General features: G+C 40.8%; 1 protein-coding gene across 2 annotated transcripts in view; it reads left to right on the forward strand.

Moving 5' to 3' along the window:
• LOC131047033 (uncharacterized) overlaps nucleotides 1-18,683 on the forward strand; it is a 366,423-nt gene that overhangs the window by 177,398 nt on the left and 170,342 nt on the right. For both annotated transcript variants that reach the window (XR_009358409.1, XM_057980827.2), the window contains exon 15: nucleotides 1,601-1,845. Coding sequence is in view for 1 of the 2 variants with exons in the window: in XM_057980827.2 (XP_057836810.1) it covers nucleotides 1,601-1,845 (245 nt within the window). In the remaining variant the exon portion in view is untranslated. The remainder of the gene's footprint in view (nucleotides 1-1,600; nucleotides 1,846-18,683) is intronic.

An 18,683-nucleotide genomic window follows, 5' to 3' on the forward strand; every position in this document is an offset into this window, starting at 1 on the left:
ACCAACATAAATAAGGGAATTAAGTCTTATTATTTAATATTGCTATGCAATGTTCCCATTTTTGCGGCTTCCTAAGCATCAATTATTTTTAGAGGTTAGCATATTATCTGTGGTCCTTGTAGGCTAATGTGGTGATTAGGGGGTCCTTTGTGGGTGATTTAAGGCTTTTTTGCCGACCCTTGGGTTTATGTCAGTACTCCCATCTTAGAGATTCAGTTTTTTGGTGGTTTGCCTTCTAGAGGTCTTTCAGGCTCTGTTTGTAGATACTAATTTTAGTAAGTCTCTTGAGTATTTGGTCACATACTATTTATAGTAAGTCATTTGAACGGTTGGAGGGTACCACGACTATTACTAGGTTGTTGGCATAATTAATTAAATGTTCTGATATTGGTATTTATTGGAGCTAATTATTGATATTAATTTATTAAAGTTTTGACTTCAATAATATTAATTAAATTAATGACTTTATATTAAGGGGATATAAGGAGATTCGTTATTTTAATGATTATAAAGTCATTTTTTAAGCCTTTATGGGGCCGCCAACTACATTAAATGATTAATTGAGATGAAATGAAATTATAAAAGTGCATTTCCAAGTTGTGGGTTTTTGAGAAGGTTATAAAAGGGGTCTTAACAGATCATTAATTCATTCTTGTTTGCAAATTGATGAAGCTTTTTGGAGGGTGGGGGTTTGCTGCTGAAGAGTTGATCTTATTGAGGACGAAATCCCTCAGCGAGGACAATGTTTGTAGGTGTGAGAGATCACCCAAGAGCACTTAGTTGATAATCTCACTTAGAGATTATATCAGGGCATAATCGATTCAGATTTCTAGAGTTATTAAGGGGGTTTACAGAGTTGTTTGAAGGCAGATTGAAGAATTTATTGCAGGTTGGCCAGCATAATGGGACATGGGTCGGCCCTCACAAATAAGTGTAAATTTATTTATTGAAAGCAATTTAAAAATTCTAAGTTGGGTGCCAATGTAGGAAGGGTTGGCCCAAATATTTAATGCCTTCATTGTGAGTTCTGATCATGGGTCGGCCAGCAAGGAAACAACCATCATTTTTTTGCGATTTAATGAACTCCTTGCTCAATGAAATCTCAATAATAGTGCACAATCTAATCTCTAAATTTTTGGTCTTGTCGTTTGACATCAATGATTATAATTTTTAACAGAAGGCCTTACATTCTTAGAAAGTTTTTAAGACTTAAGCACAAAAGGGATGAATTTTCTGTTTTTCCCTGTTTAGATTGAATTAATTATACCGCTAGTAAAATGGTAATAATTATAATTTTAAGTGTTGGTATAAACAAAATATTTGAAGCATTTTTTTACTTCCTTTGTTAGTTTATGTTCTTGCAATTCCTCAAGGCTGTTGCTTTTTGCAGTAATAAATTTATTACAGTGAAACATTACGGAAAATGCTTCATTCTATTTTATTAAAAATTAAAAGAATAATAGGAGACATCAGTAAACATTTGCAGCATGGAAATAATGAATTTAGACATAATTTATTTTATAGGAATCAATGCATAAATGATGAAAAATATTGCAAATAACAGTAATTTCTCATATAGCTTCTTGCATGAACATGACAGCTATTCCTTGGTCTTGAGACATACAGTAGAAGAGGTAGTTGAAGCATGCATAGAAGCCACTGAGGTAAAGAGAGCTGAACTGACATCTTTCCTCAGAGACAGAGTCATTTTGGATCTTAAGAAGCATATGAGTTCAAACAGTTGGTTTAGTGGATGTGATATATCTTCTGACCCTCCTGAAAAACTTACATTGGAAGAATGGATAGCAAGAGCTAAAGAGGTTGAGGCCATTGTCTTCATTGCAGGTATGGTATTGAAAACATTGGCAAACATGTGGCATCTGACACTGCATAGGCATTGTACCTCTTTTTGATTTATATATATAAAGAGATCAAAGTTTTCCTTGATACTTACAGGTCAGATAGCTTTCATGTGTTCTGTGAACTCTTGAAATGCATGATGCTGATTTTTAACACATGTAAAAGTATTGCCCCTTTTGGTCATAGAATGCAAGGGTGCCAATATGATGCTATGCACATCTGCAAATATTGAACAGCTACTATAAATTTTTTTGTTCTGATTTCATTAGAAGGCTTGAAATAGTGGACATTGGACTGTATCTTTGTTTGATCAGTTCTCAATTTTTCTTCTCAAACTACATGTTTTCAGTTTACAAGCATTTACTGTATAAGTTTGCAATTCTTCTAATAGATCAGCAGCGTATTATCTGTTGGAACTTACAAAGTTGTCTCAAACTAGTAGATTCTCATCATAAATTTTTGTAGACAGCATTATTTCATGCAAATTTAGATTGATGCAAGAATCTACAAATGATCAGTTGTCTTCTCTTGAGTCCCACAATTGCATATCTTTGTTGCTGATAAGTTGTCACATTATACATATAATGACAATCTACCTAGCTATGTGCATGAATGAAAAAATGAATTCTTGCTCATCTTAATGCATTCTTTTACTGTTAATATCTATTGCTTCCATTTGAATCACCTGCAAATCACTGAATTAACAACTGAACGGAACTGCCTCACAAGCTGGAAGGACAGCAACTTTATAATTCCTCTTAGTGAAGAGAGCAGCTATTGTTTTCTGCTTCGTGTTATTCATCAAACAAATCATGTTCCTAGGCCAAAGGCATATCCTGTTGTTAGTTTCCTGTTGACGTGGCTAAAATCGTATCTCTACAACTCTATCCGGCCAATGCAGAATAGAATTTACTAGCTGAGTATTCTATCCTCTCTTGTATAAGGAAATCCCTAATTCTGTTTCAAATTGATCAATGGGGATGACGTCAATGTTTCGACTGTCAGATCATGACTGCAGGATAGCTGAACGGTCTGATGTGTTTTGCTGGAAACACAAAGGGGACTTAGGGTTAGGTAGAATTGGTTCTGTTCGTACGGGTTCCCTAAGACTCTATAGTCTTGATTCCATCAGATTTTATCTTTGACATGATGCTGTTTAGGTTTCCGTCTATTTTCTTGAATATGCTATCTTAGATAGATTAATTAGATATTTTCAATCTCTTTGCCTTTCCTTTTTTCTTTTTTATCATCGATTGTAATGTCTCCAGTTTTGGCCTAGAGAATAACAAACAATAAACAGTTGTGTTACCAAGGGTGGCAGCCTTGATAACAATCTTTAATGAGTCAAGAGTTGGAAAATAATAAGTGTACATGGTACCAATACTAGGTTGTGTATTTGTAGAATGGAAAAAACATTGGGAAAATCACCTTTTTCCAATAGATTATTAGGGTAAAGACAAGTAAGGAGTTGAAATATTAGCTATCCATCAAGACATAAAGACTTGCAAGCGTCCAAGGTGTACAAAGTTGATCTTCCCTCAAAGGGTTTTCAAGAATATGCAACACACCAAGCTACAAGATGTCAAGTATAATGACTTCTATCCATCTTACACATATGGTCACACTCCTACCATTACACATATTGATCAAATAGGATCAACATATGCAATAATAGGATCAAAATCAGATGTTCATAAGATGATTAAATATCATCTTCAAGTCAACATGAAGGGATGGTATGAGCCAGTGTACACCAGAAATCATATAAATCCCTCTTCATCATGAAGACAGTGTGTATCAATGACATATGATCATATAAGGAGATCGGTCCTTCATTACAGTATGGTAGGAGCAGAGGGAATGTCAATAACCATGGATCCAACGGGTGCCAAGTGCAATACATACTATCAAAGTAGTCCATATCTCTGTCAAAAATCAGTAAATGCCACTATCAGCAATTAATGAGTATCAGGCCTTCACACCTTCGAGTTTCTAATCAAAGGGTGGAGAAACATGGCGTCAATGTATCAACAGCCTGTCATTGAATAAGATATTCAATTGCAGTTGAAGACTAATGTATAATTGAAGAGATCAAATACAAGATCGGTGATCAATAACAATACATGGTCGTTGGTTAGTAATCAGTCGACTAAGGCATCGTATCTTGCTAAGTATCGATTAATGATGAAGCGATAATCAGAGAAAGGGGATTAACTAATCAATTGAGTAGTCATGGCATCACTAATGATTAATTAAGCAGGGATTATGTTAAGACAACGTTTATGTTGATCTCATTGATATACAAAAAACAATTTTCTTATGAAGAGAGACGTGGAGAAAGAGGTGTCTCATTGGCCATAAAGAGATGCAACCCTTCGATTTGTAAGATATAAGTAAGCAATCAATCACACTTGTTCACGTGTCGATAAGGTTTATTTCTTATTTCTTCATCCAGTTTGGATCGCTCTTTGAGAACAATTGCCTTGGGTACATAATCTGTTGCATAAGGAACAAAGTCACAATTAGAGAGAAGGCACCCAATCTTGTGTGTTTTCATATTCATATCTGGAACAGCGTCCTCACATTTCATTGCAAGCACATAAGTCTACATTAGGAGCAACAACATATCACCATAAAGTGATACAAATATCTAAATCTGCATATGTTTATCAGTGGATCAGTCATAGCAGCAGTTTCAAGGAGGATATTGCATGATCATCATCAGCATATCAGGAAGAGCAAGGCCACTTATTATCTGCAAATAAAAAGGAGCAGCAGATCTCTACTTGCATGCACATAAAGTATCAATTCAGACACAGCAATATGCAAGTATTGCAGATTTCATCTATATACTCAAACATTGAAGATTCCTTTGCTTATTTATTCATATCTACATCTGAGACAGCAAGTAATCTATATATTGTAATGACCAAGTACTTGTGCATATTGATAATCATATATCAGAAATAGCATAAATGCCAATATATTTCATAATGTCTATTATTTACAAAGTAACATCAGCATCTAGTCAAGTTCATCAAAGAAAGAAATCCTTCACAATTAGATAATTGTCCCTATTTCCTCAGTCATTAAATAAGGGACATTACATTGATTGAATGTAGCCAATCAGCATTTTATATTGAAAATGATTTCAGTTACCGTACAGAATGCCATGTTATGTTGTACCTTGTGTTTACTCTTCTTCTTGATACTACTATTATTTGATAAATGAATAGATAGAGCGTTAAAATATATTTTTGTTTCACACATGAAGTTATTACAGCAGTAGAGAAAAGAAGATCAACCGAGGATCAGACTCTTTCCCTGTATGCAAAGTTTACTTAAAGATCCTGATGGTTGCCAAGAACAATGAAAGCATTTACCAATTCTAACTACCTAAAAGCCAACAATAGTTAGTACATAATTGGATACAATGATGTTAATAAAATATAATGAAGGCATTGTATGTGACTACATCATTCCCCACCATCCTCCCCCAGGCCATTGTCGTGCTCATTTTCCAATTAATGCAGGTCTATACATATTAGGTTCGTACCTGTGTCTTCCTTGTTTTCATCTGCTATGTGCTTTCCCTTATTGAGTGTGTCTTTTCTTCCAAAATTTCTCTTCCCTTCTACATGTAGAGTTTTGGACTTTTATTTCTTGTCATGCCTGTTGCTCGACCCCTGATGCCTCTTTGCATAGTTTGAGTCTTGTGCTATGGTTGACCCTCTATACTTGATATCTCTTCCTATATCATTGTTTTATCCTAACTTCCTAGTACATGTCATATTGTTCCTAGTAGTTGTTTTTGGTGCCATCACTTTCAAAGTGGAATCTGTAATGTCTCTTGTAGATTCACTTGGGTTATGGCTATTATTGAATAGATTGTTTTGTCAAATAGATAGCTTAAATGACCAATGGAGGTGGTAGTCTTAAGAATCTAATTTCTATTGCATAAGTGAGAGATTGTTAGATACAACTTTTATGCTAATATGAATTAAATTTGCAATATGTTTGATAAGTGAGCAACCTTATATTAGATGGATGTTGAATTGTATCAATATTGGTACCAAATATTACTATAACTCTCCTTGTATTGAAATGATAAGTCTGATATAGATTCTGATTCTTTGTCAAGAAAGAAGGTTGGATATGACCTCTACAATATAAGATTCTAAGGCTATAATCCTACTAAGTATATTGGATCTGATGTAACCTTCTGCTTTCCTACGAATAGTGTCTCCTTGGTAGTAATATGACTAAATATTTATTATTGATCAGCTGATGTACACTTGCCTATGAAATAATAACTGAATGGATCTGCTATTGTATGTTATTTGAACAGAACTTATTGGTCTTGCAAAAGTCTGATTGCTGTCTCAGATGACTGTCGATGTATTCATGTGGTCTGTGACTTAGTGGCATCGTTCCCTGATTATAACTTATAAGTTATTATTCATGCGACCATTCATGGTACTGTTGTGGCTCTTCTGAGCATTTTAGTTTGTATTTAATATTAAATAAAATCTTCATGTTCTCCTTAAGGATGCCTCACGTCCTCTCTTAATAGCTACTGAATTGATATTCCTTAAGAGTCATGCCTTTTCAAATGAATCGGTTCTTCCTAGCAGTCATGACTCTCCTCAATCACATCTCCTTTGATGATAAATCGCTTCACTAGTTATAATATCCTTAATTTATATATTCACAACATAATATTCAATTATTATTTCTTTAATCGATTGGATTACCATTTCGTTGGCCGAGGGATAGCTTATATTAAGCTATTGTTTATTTGTCTTGTTTAGCAAGAGGGCCATTTCAGTCTCCCCTTCCTGAAATATATACTGATTTGATGTTAGATCTGGGGCATGACATTCACGTCTATGGAATGCCTAACTACTTTGTACGATCCGTTCTAGCAATCGAATAAGGACATTACAGTCTCACCTTCTTGAAATTGGTTGCCCACAAGCAATCTTAGATGTTCATGTCAATACTAGGATCCCAATTAAGTCTGTAGAATGCTCCAACGCATATTCCTCTCTTTGTGTGGATGCCAATGAACTCATCAAATTTGTCAAACTCCATCATTCTATGAGGCAATTCATGCAATCTACCCATCATGTAAACTCCCGTGTCCCAAATTTTGTAGCGTCATCTATTCAAAAAATAATCTTGTTGTAGAAGTAGTCTCCTGGAAACTGCCAAGAGGTAGAACATTCCAATGCTGCACAAAATATTTAGAAGAATGTCTTTTGATGGTCTCAATCCTCAAAACTATAAGAGAAAGTTTACTATACTCATCATAGATTATCTTGCTTCCAGGATTCCAAGTCAGCCTCGGGAATGAACCATCACGCTGATGCTGCGACACTCTGATTACAACAATTGGATTCTCATGCCCAAACTGCCTTTGTCTCTTCTGGAATCCTAAGGAGTGTTTGTTTTCTAACTTCAAACTGCCATAGATATCATTGTTATCATTCTTGATTAATGTAAAAAGAATTTTGTTCAACCATAGAATCAAAATCTCGACACATTCCCTCAAGGTGTCAAGTGGAAAACTGCAAATACTCCAACATGTTGCAATTATGAATGACCTAGAATGTTGGTAAAATCATTGTTCACTGTGATGGAGGTGAAAATATGCATGGTACTTGTAGGATCTCTCACAATTAGCTCCCTTAAAGCTAGCAATTGTTCAACAATGTAATGTCCCCTTATGTTAGTTCTTAAGAATTTGGAACAATTAACTCAAAAATCAATTTCAAGAGACTTATTGTCAGAAACATAAAATCCTTATGAATGCTGATAATAAATATTTTATAGAATGACAGTATATCAATTCTGAAACATATACTCAATATATGATAATACAATTATTATATAATCTTCAAATAGTAACTTGATTGATTGGATGTAATATATCTGCTGTCTCTGATATAACCTTGGGAATTATGCAATGGTAAGATGATCAATCTGCAATAGAGAGATCTCTGCTCTTCTTGATGTATCAATGTCAAATCTGCAAACACAATGAAGGAGGAAACTAGTGTGAATTTTCACTGGATCAATATTTTCTTGGGAAACCTTGTCACGTTGTCAATAATGATGCCAAAAACGTTCTTGCCAAACCATGTTTTTCACCTTCTATGAAATGCCAAATTTAATCATTTTCGCACATTGCTTGGCGAAAAATCGAATTTCTTAAATTTCCCAAAGGAGGTGTATTAACTTGCAAAGTTTCAAAATAAGCACCGAGAAAATTCCCAAATCACGTTTTTCGAGATTTAATTATTTTCGTAAATCTCAGCAAACTAGATAATTGCTTCTAGGATTTTGATTGAGACAATAGATGATTCTGTTCCGAAACGGCAAGAGACTCAGCACTTGAGGATGATTGGGACCTTTTTGACTAGGAGGTACACAGCACAATTGTTTGCATCACTGGGTAAACAGAAAGAGTACAGAAGTAACACAGAAATAAACAGTGCAACATGAATGCAAGAATAAGCTTTCCATTAATAACTCAAAGTGTATATAATGTTCATAGTATTATCTGCCATAAATAACACACCCTTCAATACCCGCAGGTAGTACAATATATAGCAGCCGAAGGGGTGCGACACAACCGTCGCGACTCCAACTACCTACCCGTTGGCTAACTAACTACTAACAACAACATTACTACCAAAACATAAGATATACATATTTCCCGACAACATCATCCCCCCAAAAAAAGAAGTCGTCTCCGACGACTAACAACAAAAATGGAGACGATGCAACCCATACAAAATATACATCCAAGACAAAACTAAAGAGGGGGTTGGGGAAGCATCCCTGAAGTAGAAGGCTGAGATGTCGGTGTCTGGGCCACCAAGCGGGCTCAGAGCTCATAAACCTACTGAGTACGTGCAGTCACATCACGCTCCGCTGCCAACACTTTCTCCAAAGCCGTCTTCACCATATGCGCGGCTTCCAGCAACTCCTTCTCTTTGGTATCCGCTATCTCCGTCATATAGACTAATCGAGCCTGCAATAGGCTCCTCTCGGTAGTGACTGCCTTTAACTCCTGCTGCACGAGGCCCTTCACACTCTGCTTCGTCAATAGGTTAGTCTCTACCTTAGCCTTCTCTGCTTGGGCCATCTCGAACTGTGCCAACAACTGGGCCCTCTCTGCTGCTCACGAGGCCTGCTGAGTGGCCACATCCCTCTCCAACTCGACTCTAGCAGCCTCACGGACAGTAGACTCATGCTGTGTACGCCTTAGTGCATTGTAGGCATCTCGGTAGACCTGCTCAATCTCTCGGAGAACTGCCGTCACCCGACTCTCCACAATGGGTTGACCCACGATCCAAGCCTGGAGCATCTCATCCGTCTCGGTAGTCGGCCATCCCTGAGACTCAAAGCATGTAGCAAAGGTTGTGGGGCAACCCACCCGCATAAACTGTAGGACCCTCTCTAACTCCATCACGACCTGCTGCAATGCTCGTGTCTAGGCAGTGGCCACCACCCGCCTACCCCTCGTCACCATGTCAACTAAATAGGCCTCAATGTCCTCCCCCTCCTGCTCCGAAGGTTGTGAAGTCGCTGGCGGAACTAACAGAGCCGCATCTTGCTGGTATGAAGGTACCTCCTCCACCACTAGAGGTGTACCATCCCCCTGCTCCTCGTCCCGGATGGCAGAGATGACCTCTCCTGCCTCGTTCCCAACTGCTGGTACATGTGTCTCGCCAGAGGAATCGTCCAAGTCTACTACCTCGGCTCTAGTCTCGCGACAAGGTGAGAATACAACAACTCCCATAGGTTGTACCAATGTCATCTGAAATCGCTGCGTCAGCCAGCTCTCTATAGCCACGACCGACGGGTCGGTACGCATCTCTACGATTGGGGGATGGGTCACCATAGCCATGGGCTCCTCCAACAAAGAGGCAGAAACAGTCATCACTACCTCAGTTCCAACAACATCCAATCGCACTTGAGGCTCCATATCAACCACCTCCCTCAGCCCTTGCTCCTCGTCGACTACTACCCGATGCGGCGACTCCTCCGTACGCGACTCTGCCATTTCTTCGGTAAGTGCCTCTGTGGTCGAGGCCGGTCCCGAAGGTGGTGCTCGATCCGGCGGAGGTGATGCTACCTATTGCTGGATGGGGCCAAGTGCAACTGGCGTGCAGCTCTGCCCAAATGCAGGAATAAAGGTGCCTCCCACGCCGGATGACAGCACAGGTGTGCCCATCGGTAGCAAGGGTGGGGCAAAAAGGACCCTCTCCTCCGTCGCCCTGCTGCTATCATCCTCCTCGTCCTCCGCTTCGGAATCCTCCGTACTACTGGAAGTCTCCCTCCCACTATCAGGTTCCCCTGAGGTCGTATCCACCATCCGTTTCCGCTTCACGGAAGTGTGCCCAATGTCCAGATGTCTCCAATACATGATAGGAGGCTCACCTGTTGCCAACGGTCCCTACAGTCGTACCTCCAACTCTACCTCCGACACTGCTTCCCGCGTGGCCTCCAAGAATAGTCCTATAGCATAGTGGGGCATATAGAACGTGCGATGCTGCATCGTCAAGAACTCATACATGCACTCTGCTAGCAATGTAGCCCAATCGTACACAATGCCGTTCATCAACCCGTTCATGAGCATAATCTGAGGGAGGGCGATGTCTGAAGCCCTACTGGATCCCGTCAACCTGCTCCTAATGACATCCATAATGCACCGCCAGTGGCCCTCTGCAACAAAGGTCTTACGGATTCCTCGTCCCTTCGTGGCATTAGCCACGTTGTCTAGCTCTGTTGTCATCAAGTTCCTGGCTATTAATTTAATCCAATACTCCTTCTCCTCCTGCTTCATCTTCTTAGCCTTCAACTCTATTTTCCTGCCTTGTCTGCCTGGAATGCCGAACACTCTGGTAAAGTCCACCACTTTGAAGGATATGGTGACATCCCTCCCGAGGTACTCAAAAGTACTCGTGCGTGTGTGTCTGACGAAGGTGCCCACCATGAACCGTAGGGCACCCTCATACTCGCGGATAGGAAACACAGGCATTCGAATAGCCCACTCCACTTCTGCCTTACGAAGGTTTTGCTTCACCAAATCATTGTCGGGAGTGTCCTGCCAACATTTCCGACATTCCGACCCATTCAGGCCTTCAAAGGTGATATTTTGAGGTGTTAATGTATTTTTCCCACTTATGGCAGGTTGTGGTGCTTTTTGCTTTTGCTTCTGTTTGGCACTGGCATCCATGGTGCTGCTTGCAACACGTATGCCTGACGACAAGACCTTGGTATTTCTATCCATCTGGCTGCTACTGGAGGAAGCCTGCAACTGCTTTTTCCAACTCCGTTTCCCCGCTGACTGCATTAATTTCTCGTATAACTGATTTCTGGTTATAGCCGTACGGTCGTGGGACACCTTCGTAACCACCTTCGGTTGTGTATGGTTGCGTATGCCTTCCTTGTGCTTGCGCACTGCGTTGTTGGGTGGAGTGCTTGGTTGCGTGTTTTACTTCTTGCGTGGGCTGCATGTTTTATTTCTTGCATGGGCTGCGTATTTTATTTCTTGCGTGGGCGGACGTTTTATGTTTTTGTTTTTGCGTGGGTGGTGGTGTCCACCGTCGGTGGTCCCACCGTTGGTGTTCCACTGTTAGTGGTTTCCACCGCACGGTGGTCCACCGTCGGTGTTGCCACCGCACGGTGTTGCCACTGCACGGTGGTTCCACCGTAGGTGGTCCCACCGCCGGTGTTGCCACTGCACGGTGGTTCCACTGTCGGTGTTGCCACCGTACAGTGGCCCACGTGTTTTTTTTTTTTTTTTTTTGTGTATTTTATTTTATTTTTTTTGCAAGAAGACTTTCAAACATCCTGATTGGAGGGTCTAGGTTCCCTCCGTTCGTGGTAAACCTTTAATTTCGACCCATTGACGGCGTCTGGTATCTCCTTCCTGTCGAGCGTCCACAACTTGATCGCCTCGTTGGCATTGACCTCGCATACATTGAAGGGCCCTAGCCATCGCACTTTAAATTTTCCAGGTTTGATTTCGTTCGTCCCATTGAATTTCAACACTAATTGCCAAGGAGTAAACTTCATTCGTCGAAGATGCTTGTCATGCCAGACCTTCCGTCTTTGCTGGGTTGCCTCTGTAGCCCATTGTGCCATCATTCTTTTTTCGTCCAACTTGTTTAAAGCATACAATCTCTCCCTCAGGCTCTCTATATCCCCGAGTCTGTTCTCTACTGCAATGCGAAGGCTTGGCACCATGAATTCCGCTGGCACCATAGCTTCTTGCCCGTACATGAGTTGGAACGGAGTCTGGTCTGTGGTCACCTTGTAGGTTGTACGGTAGGCCCACAAGACCGAAGGTAAGTTTTCTTCCCAGTCTTCTCCCTCGACACCGTACGACTTGTATATCACGCTCACAATAATCTTGTTGGTAGCCTTGGCCTGCCCATTGGCTCGAGGGTAATAGGGGCTAGATAGAGAATGGAAAGTCTTGAATTCTGTAGTAAGGAGTTTAATCACGTGGTTCACAAAATGTTCGCCTCTGTCACTTGTCAACTGCATAGGCATCCCATACCGCGTAATAATTTGCTCGTAGATGAACCTTGCTGTACTTACGGCCGAGTTGTCCTATAGGGCTCGCGCTTCAACCCACTTGGTTAAATACTCAATGGCTACCACAATGTAGCGACACGTCCTAGCGCAGCTCACTTTAAGCGGCCCGATGAAATCCAGCCCCCAGCGCTCGAATAGTTCTTGAGCATGCGAAGGGTTGAGGGGCATGAAATCCCTTTTCAGCGGCCTCCCCGTTCTCTGGCAGGTATCACAACCTACTATCCATTCTCTCGCATCGTTATACAATGTGGGCCACCAAAGGCCTGCTAGCAATACCTTCCTTGCCGTAGTGTCTGGTCCCATATGGTCTCCTGGAGGCCCCTCATGTGCTTCCCTCAAGACGCTTGGCACCTCTTCCTCCACCACACAACGGCGTAACACCTCGTCGGGCCCCATTTTATACAATAAACCATTAATTAGCTGGAATGTGCGGCTTCTCAACACAAGCTTTCTTTGCTCTCCTGGCGGCATGCCTTGGGGCAACACAGAGGTGGAGAGATATTCCCCGATGGCAGTATACCATGGTGGTAGTACTACGATCTTGAATAGGTGGGCGTTTGGAAAGTCATCATTTACCCCTTCTGGTGGCTCTCCGGACCTGATCCGGGACAATTGGTCAGCAATGACATGACTTTTGCTTGGCCGTACAATTATTGTGAATGTAAACTCTTGCAGCAAGAGTAGCCATCGACTAATCCTTCCTTGAATTATCGGCTTGTTGACCAAGTACATGAGGGCTTGATGGTCCACGTAGAATGTGAACGGTGTCACTAACAGATAGTGTCTGAATTTTTGTACCGCATAGATCATCCCCAATGCCTCTCATTCTGTTGTGCTGTAATTTTTCTCCGCTTTGGATAACAGTCTACTGGCAAAATAGACGGGATGATCCAACCTGTGATCTCCCACTTGGGCCAGTGTGGCATTGATCGCAAAGTTTGAAGCGTCCACATGGACATGGAACTCCTTGTCCCAGTTGGGGTAAGCGAGGATGGGAGTAGCTACCAGCCTCGTCTTCAATTCCTCAAATGCTTCACTCTCCGGGGTCCCCTAGGTGTACGGCTCACCCTTGCGAGTAAGCTTGTCCAAGGGGTGGGATAGTTGTGCAAAGTTTTTTATGAACCTCCTATAATAGCCGATATGGCCCAGGAAGGACTTTACCTCGGTGACATCCTGTTGATGTGTATTTTGTACACGACCAAACACAGAATAAAATACCTAAAAGGTACCTTATCCTCTCTTGAGCAAAGTTCCTGACTGCTGAAGATCTCGCTGAAGTATCAGTCAGAGTAACTCCAAGGTTCTGTTATGTAGGATCTCTACTTGCGGATAAGCTCTTTGTGGTATGATGTGATTTTGTTGGAATCACAAGGGGACTTACACTTGGGGACTAAATGTCTGATTTGCTTTGAACATTGCTGGAACACAGGATTTCACTAGCCTAGATTTTTTGAAAAAAAAGGAAAAGGATTAGGGCGAGGAAAGGATCTAATTCTGACACTAAGAATGTAGGAGCAATGGATGATCTTTGATGAAATTCTAACTAAGTCTTGTCTTGACATCCCAGGACCATCTCCACAAGGTTAGTGCGATCTTCGGAGGAAAGCTTTATGATGTTCAGATCATCGCTACAGGCATAGACACCATCAGGCTGATGCACATCAATGAAAAGCGACAATTGAAGCTAAGCTTAAGCTGAATGATTCCAGTTGACTACACAAGGCAAGTCTGCAATCAACAAACTGCTAGTAGTATGGATATACAAATTTCACCATCAATCAAACACATTTCTTCCACTCATCTAATAACATGAAATCAAAATTGAGAAGTATAAAGACCATGGAAATTGTTGAATAGACCCATAGATTTCACCATTTCTTCAATGAAGTTTTACAAGTCTTTTACAACAACATCTTGGCAACAATCTTTTCCTTCTCTTGCTATTCTACTCTAATTGCTATTCTATCAACTGGCTATTCACTATTAGCTAACTATTCACCTACTATCAACTATTGACTAACTATTTGCCTTTACAAATGAGGAGCCAAGGCTTATATAGTGCCCTCAATACAATTCGATGGCTCAGATCAACTTGAGATCAATGGTCGAGATTTTACAATGAAAACCCTAATTAGGGTTTGTTACAACAAACTCAATTCTGGCCAATGAAATAATTGCATTATTTGGACACATGTCTTCTCTAGAATATTCGACCAATGGATAACCGGGGTAGGTACATCGAAGTTTGTGCCATCTCCAATGAGTCAGGTACATTGAATCTGGACACGTTGAGGTGGACCAATCCGACTGGAGTGATGACTGGGATGCCACCTTGTCTGACACTTGTAACTTGGTAGATGCTCAATTTGATGATACTGAGAAGCTAACTGTAATTAACTCTTCTGGAACTGTCTGCTTCTTCAACGAACCCTTGCTTTAACCTACTTTGTCTTTGATGTGCAGGATGGATGGTGTACCTTTCCTTCAAATGCTGGACTGGAAGAGGTCGTCCCTGATGATGTTGGACCGGAGAAGGCCATCTTTGTTGATGCTAGACTGGAGAAGGCCGTCCTTGTTGATGCTGGATTGGAGAAGGTCGTCCTTGTCTTGGCTTGATCTTCTTTCATCTGCAAAAACGAATCAAAAGATGATTAAGGACATAATAAATTCATTTCAACATAGTATTTCACACCTTAAATCATCAACAAAAGATATTAAAATGAAGTTAGTTCAAGACTCTTTCCAGGGATAGGCCCTATAAGAATTTCGCCCTGGACCCTTTGGAAGGGTCAGGAGCGAAATTAGCATTCCTGGCCAACTTAGACCTCTTTTCAACATTACCTCACAACCAGCTCCTCGCCTAGCCCAAACAAGTTGAAAAATAGTAGTTTCAAAAGATTTAGCCCTGGACCCTCTCGAAGGGTCAGGAGCGAATTTTGCATTTTTGGACAAATTCCATCATGTCTCTACTCCAAAATATCTTCCAAGGCAAGCATATGCTATCCTTCTCCTCACCAAAGGCTAGGAATCTACAACCTGACTTTCCTCATGGGCAAACTAGGTGATTTTGGGAATTTCGCTCTGGACCCTCTGGAAGGGTCAGGAGCGAAATTCCTTCTTTAGGCTTCATTTTACACTTCCTTCACTTCAATTCATCTGGACTCCCCCACATTGAATCCACTTCCCAATTTGGCAACATTGGTTTGATCTTCACAAGGCCAAAAGGTCAAATTTGCTCAAAACCTAGCCATGACAAGACCCATCCAGAATTTCGCTTTGGACCCTTTGGAAGGGTCAGGAGCGAAATTCCAATTTTAGCCCAAAATATGCATCTTTGATGGTCAAGAGTCTATCCAAGGCAATCCAAATGGTATCTCTCACCCTTGTTTAGGCCTGACTTCACTCAAATCTTGAAGAAAAAGGTGGTTTTAGGGTTTTTCGCTCTGGACCCTTTGGAAGGGTCAGGAGCGAATTTTTTGTTTGTAGCTCACTTCTCCATCATTTCAACTTCAAATCACTTCACAAGGCAAGGAAACACTTCTCTTCTCTCATCCAACTCCAGTTTGACTTAATTTTGGAAGGGAAAATAGGTGTTTGAAGAATTTTCGCCCTGAACCCTTTGGAAGGGTCAGGAGCGATTTTCATCATTTGGCTCAATTCCTTCAAACTTGATAATTATTGACCATTCAAGGACATGCCTAAAGACACCTCTAATCTTGACCCACACTAGACTTGGCATAAATTTGAGGGAAAAGATAGGTTTTGAGAAAATTCACTCTGGACCCTTTGGAAGGGTCAGGAGCGAAAATCTCATTCTTGACCAAAAATCATCATTCTTTCAACTTGAAACTTCATTGCAAGGTAAAATCTCATCTCTCTTCGCCCTAGGAACAAGGTTTTAAGCCTAAGAAAGGTCAAAAAGTAGGCTTGTAAGGAATTTCGCCCTGGACCCTTTGGAATGGTCAGGAACGAAATTTCCTTCCTTGGCTAAAACACTCATTCCTCAACTTTTTCAAACGTCCTTAAGGATTTCAATATGCCCATTCTCTCTTTCAACATGCGTTGGACATCAAAATTTGGCCAAATAAGGAAAGAAATGAGGTCTAGGAGGATTTTTGCTCTGGACCCTTTGGAAGGGTCAAGAGCGAAAATCTCATTCTTGGCTTGATTCTCCATTTCTTCAACTCCAATCCACTCTAAAAGACAACTAGACATCATTCTTCACCCAAGGGATAAGGTCTTAAGTCAAATCAAGGTCAAAAGAATAGGCTTGCAAGGAATTTCGCTCTGGACCCTTTGGAAGGGTCAGGAGCGAAATTCACCTTCTTGGCTAGAATCCTTCATTTTTTCAAAGCTCTCACACATTTCCAAAGTCCAAACACGTCCATCCTTCCTTTCAAGATGCTCTGCAAATCAAAATTTGGTCAAACTAGGGAGGAAATGAGCTTTAGGAAGATTTTCGCTCTGGACCCTTTAGAAGGGTTAGGAGCGAAAATCTCATTCTAGGCTTGATCACTCACTTTTCCAACTTCAAACCATCTCAAGAAGCAAACTTAGATCATTTTTCACCTAAGGGACAAGGTTTCAAGCTCAAACAAGGTGGCAAATGAAGTTTATGATGAATTTCGCTCTGGACCCTTTGGAAGGGTCAGGAGCGAAATTCTCTTTTAGGCTAAAATCTTGCTCTTCAAAATCAACCAATTCCATCTCAAGGCAAGAACATACCAATTCATCCTCAAACATGCCCTAGAAACCAATACTTAGCCCAAATTGGGAAGGCAATGTGGGATACAAAGATTTTTGCTCTGGACCCTTTGGAAGGGTTAGGAGCGAAAATCATGTTTTGGGTTGGATCCTTGACTTTTCCTATTTTTATCCTCTTTGGGAGGCAAAAATAGATCCTTCCTCATGCATCTCCACCTTGGTCTTGACTCTTGCTAAAGGAAAAATGAGTGTTTTCAAGAATTTTGCTTTGGACCCTCTGGAAGGGTCAGGAGCGAAATTCATCTTCTTGACTAAAATCCTTCATCTTTCAATCTTGACAAGGCTAGAACATTCAAAAATACCTTCAAACATGCCTTAGGAAGTAGAAACTGGTCTTGACAAGTGATATATTGAGGTGTAAAAGGATTTTCGCTCTGGACCCTTTGGAAGGGTCAGGAGCGAAATTCCTAATCTTGGCCAAGATCCTGACTTCATTTTCACATTTCTTCATTCAAACAAGCGTTTTTACCTTCATTCGAGCCTGGGATTGCATTAGTTCTAGGTTTTGGTCAAAGTAGAATGTCTTATGGAGAATTTCGCTCTGGACCCTTTGGAAGGGTTAGGAGCGAAATTCGCTTTGGACCCTTTGGAAGGGTCAGGAGCGAAATTTGACATTTTGGACTCTCCGTCAGGATCATTTTATGGAATATAACATTTAAGTATAAGAAACTTATACTTTAAGTTATATTCCATATATACTTCCAGGATGTTTGAGAGTGGTTTCGGACCTCCAGGAGTTATATTACAAAATCTAGTTTTTGGAGGATTCTTAAGTTTTGCAGACTTAGTCAAATTTCAGGATTAGGACATTCTAGACAACCAAATTTCACGATCAGGACATTCTAGACTTAGCCAAATTTCAAGGCATTTGAAGATCAGGATGACATTCTAGACTTCATCACTCACCAACTTGACCTAGCTCAGACCTTCAAGAATGATAACCCACTCACAAAGCAAGACACAATTAGCAACAAGAGCAAAACCAGGCCCTAAGGAAGACTCTCAAAGAAACGCTACCCTAGAGCATTTGCTGACTCCCTTGGCTCAAGCAAAGCCTACCATCCTATTGATCCCCTGGTGACACTCAAAATGCAAAGGGTAACAGACAAACCCTAAACACCTAGAAAGCAAACCCCAGAAAGCAAAAAAGTAGGGGTCCCCATTTGCAATGGGGCGATGTGTGAATACGTCACAACATCTAGCGCCACCTTGAATAAATGTTCCGGAACATTTCAGAGATAAAGACTCAATTGACACTTAGAACCTCCGGAAAATTCAACCCAACTTATCAAGAGACTAGAAAATGCACTCAAAGAAGAAGAAGAATCCTTAACCAAATCAAAATGCTTAGTCTTTGATTACGCATGTGTGTGCAAGTGTATTCATTCCTCTCGACAAGACAATTACGATCTCCGGGTTCCCCTGTGATCGGCTACGTAGTT

Source organism: Cryptomeria japonica, chromosome 7, assembly GCF_030272615.1.
Source record: "Cryptomeria japonica chromosome 7, Sugi_1.0, whole genome shotgun sequence".
NCBI classification, from domain to species: domain Eukaryota; kingdom Viridiplantae; phylum Streptophyta; class Pinopsida; order Cupressales; family Cupressaceae; genus Cryptomeria; species Cryptomeria japonica.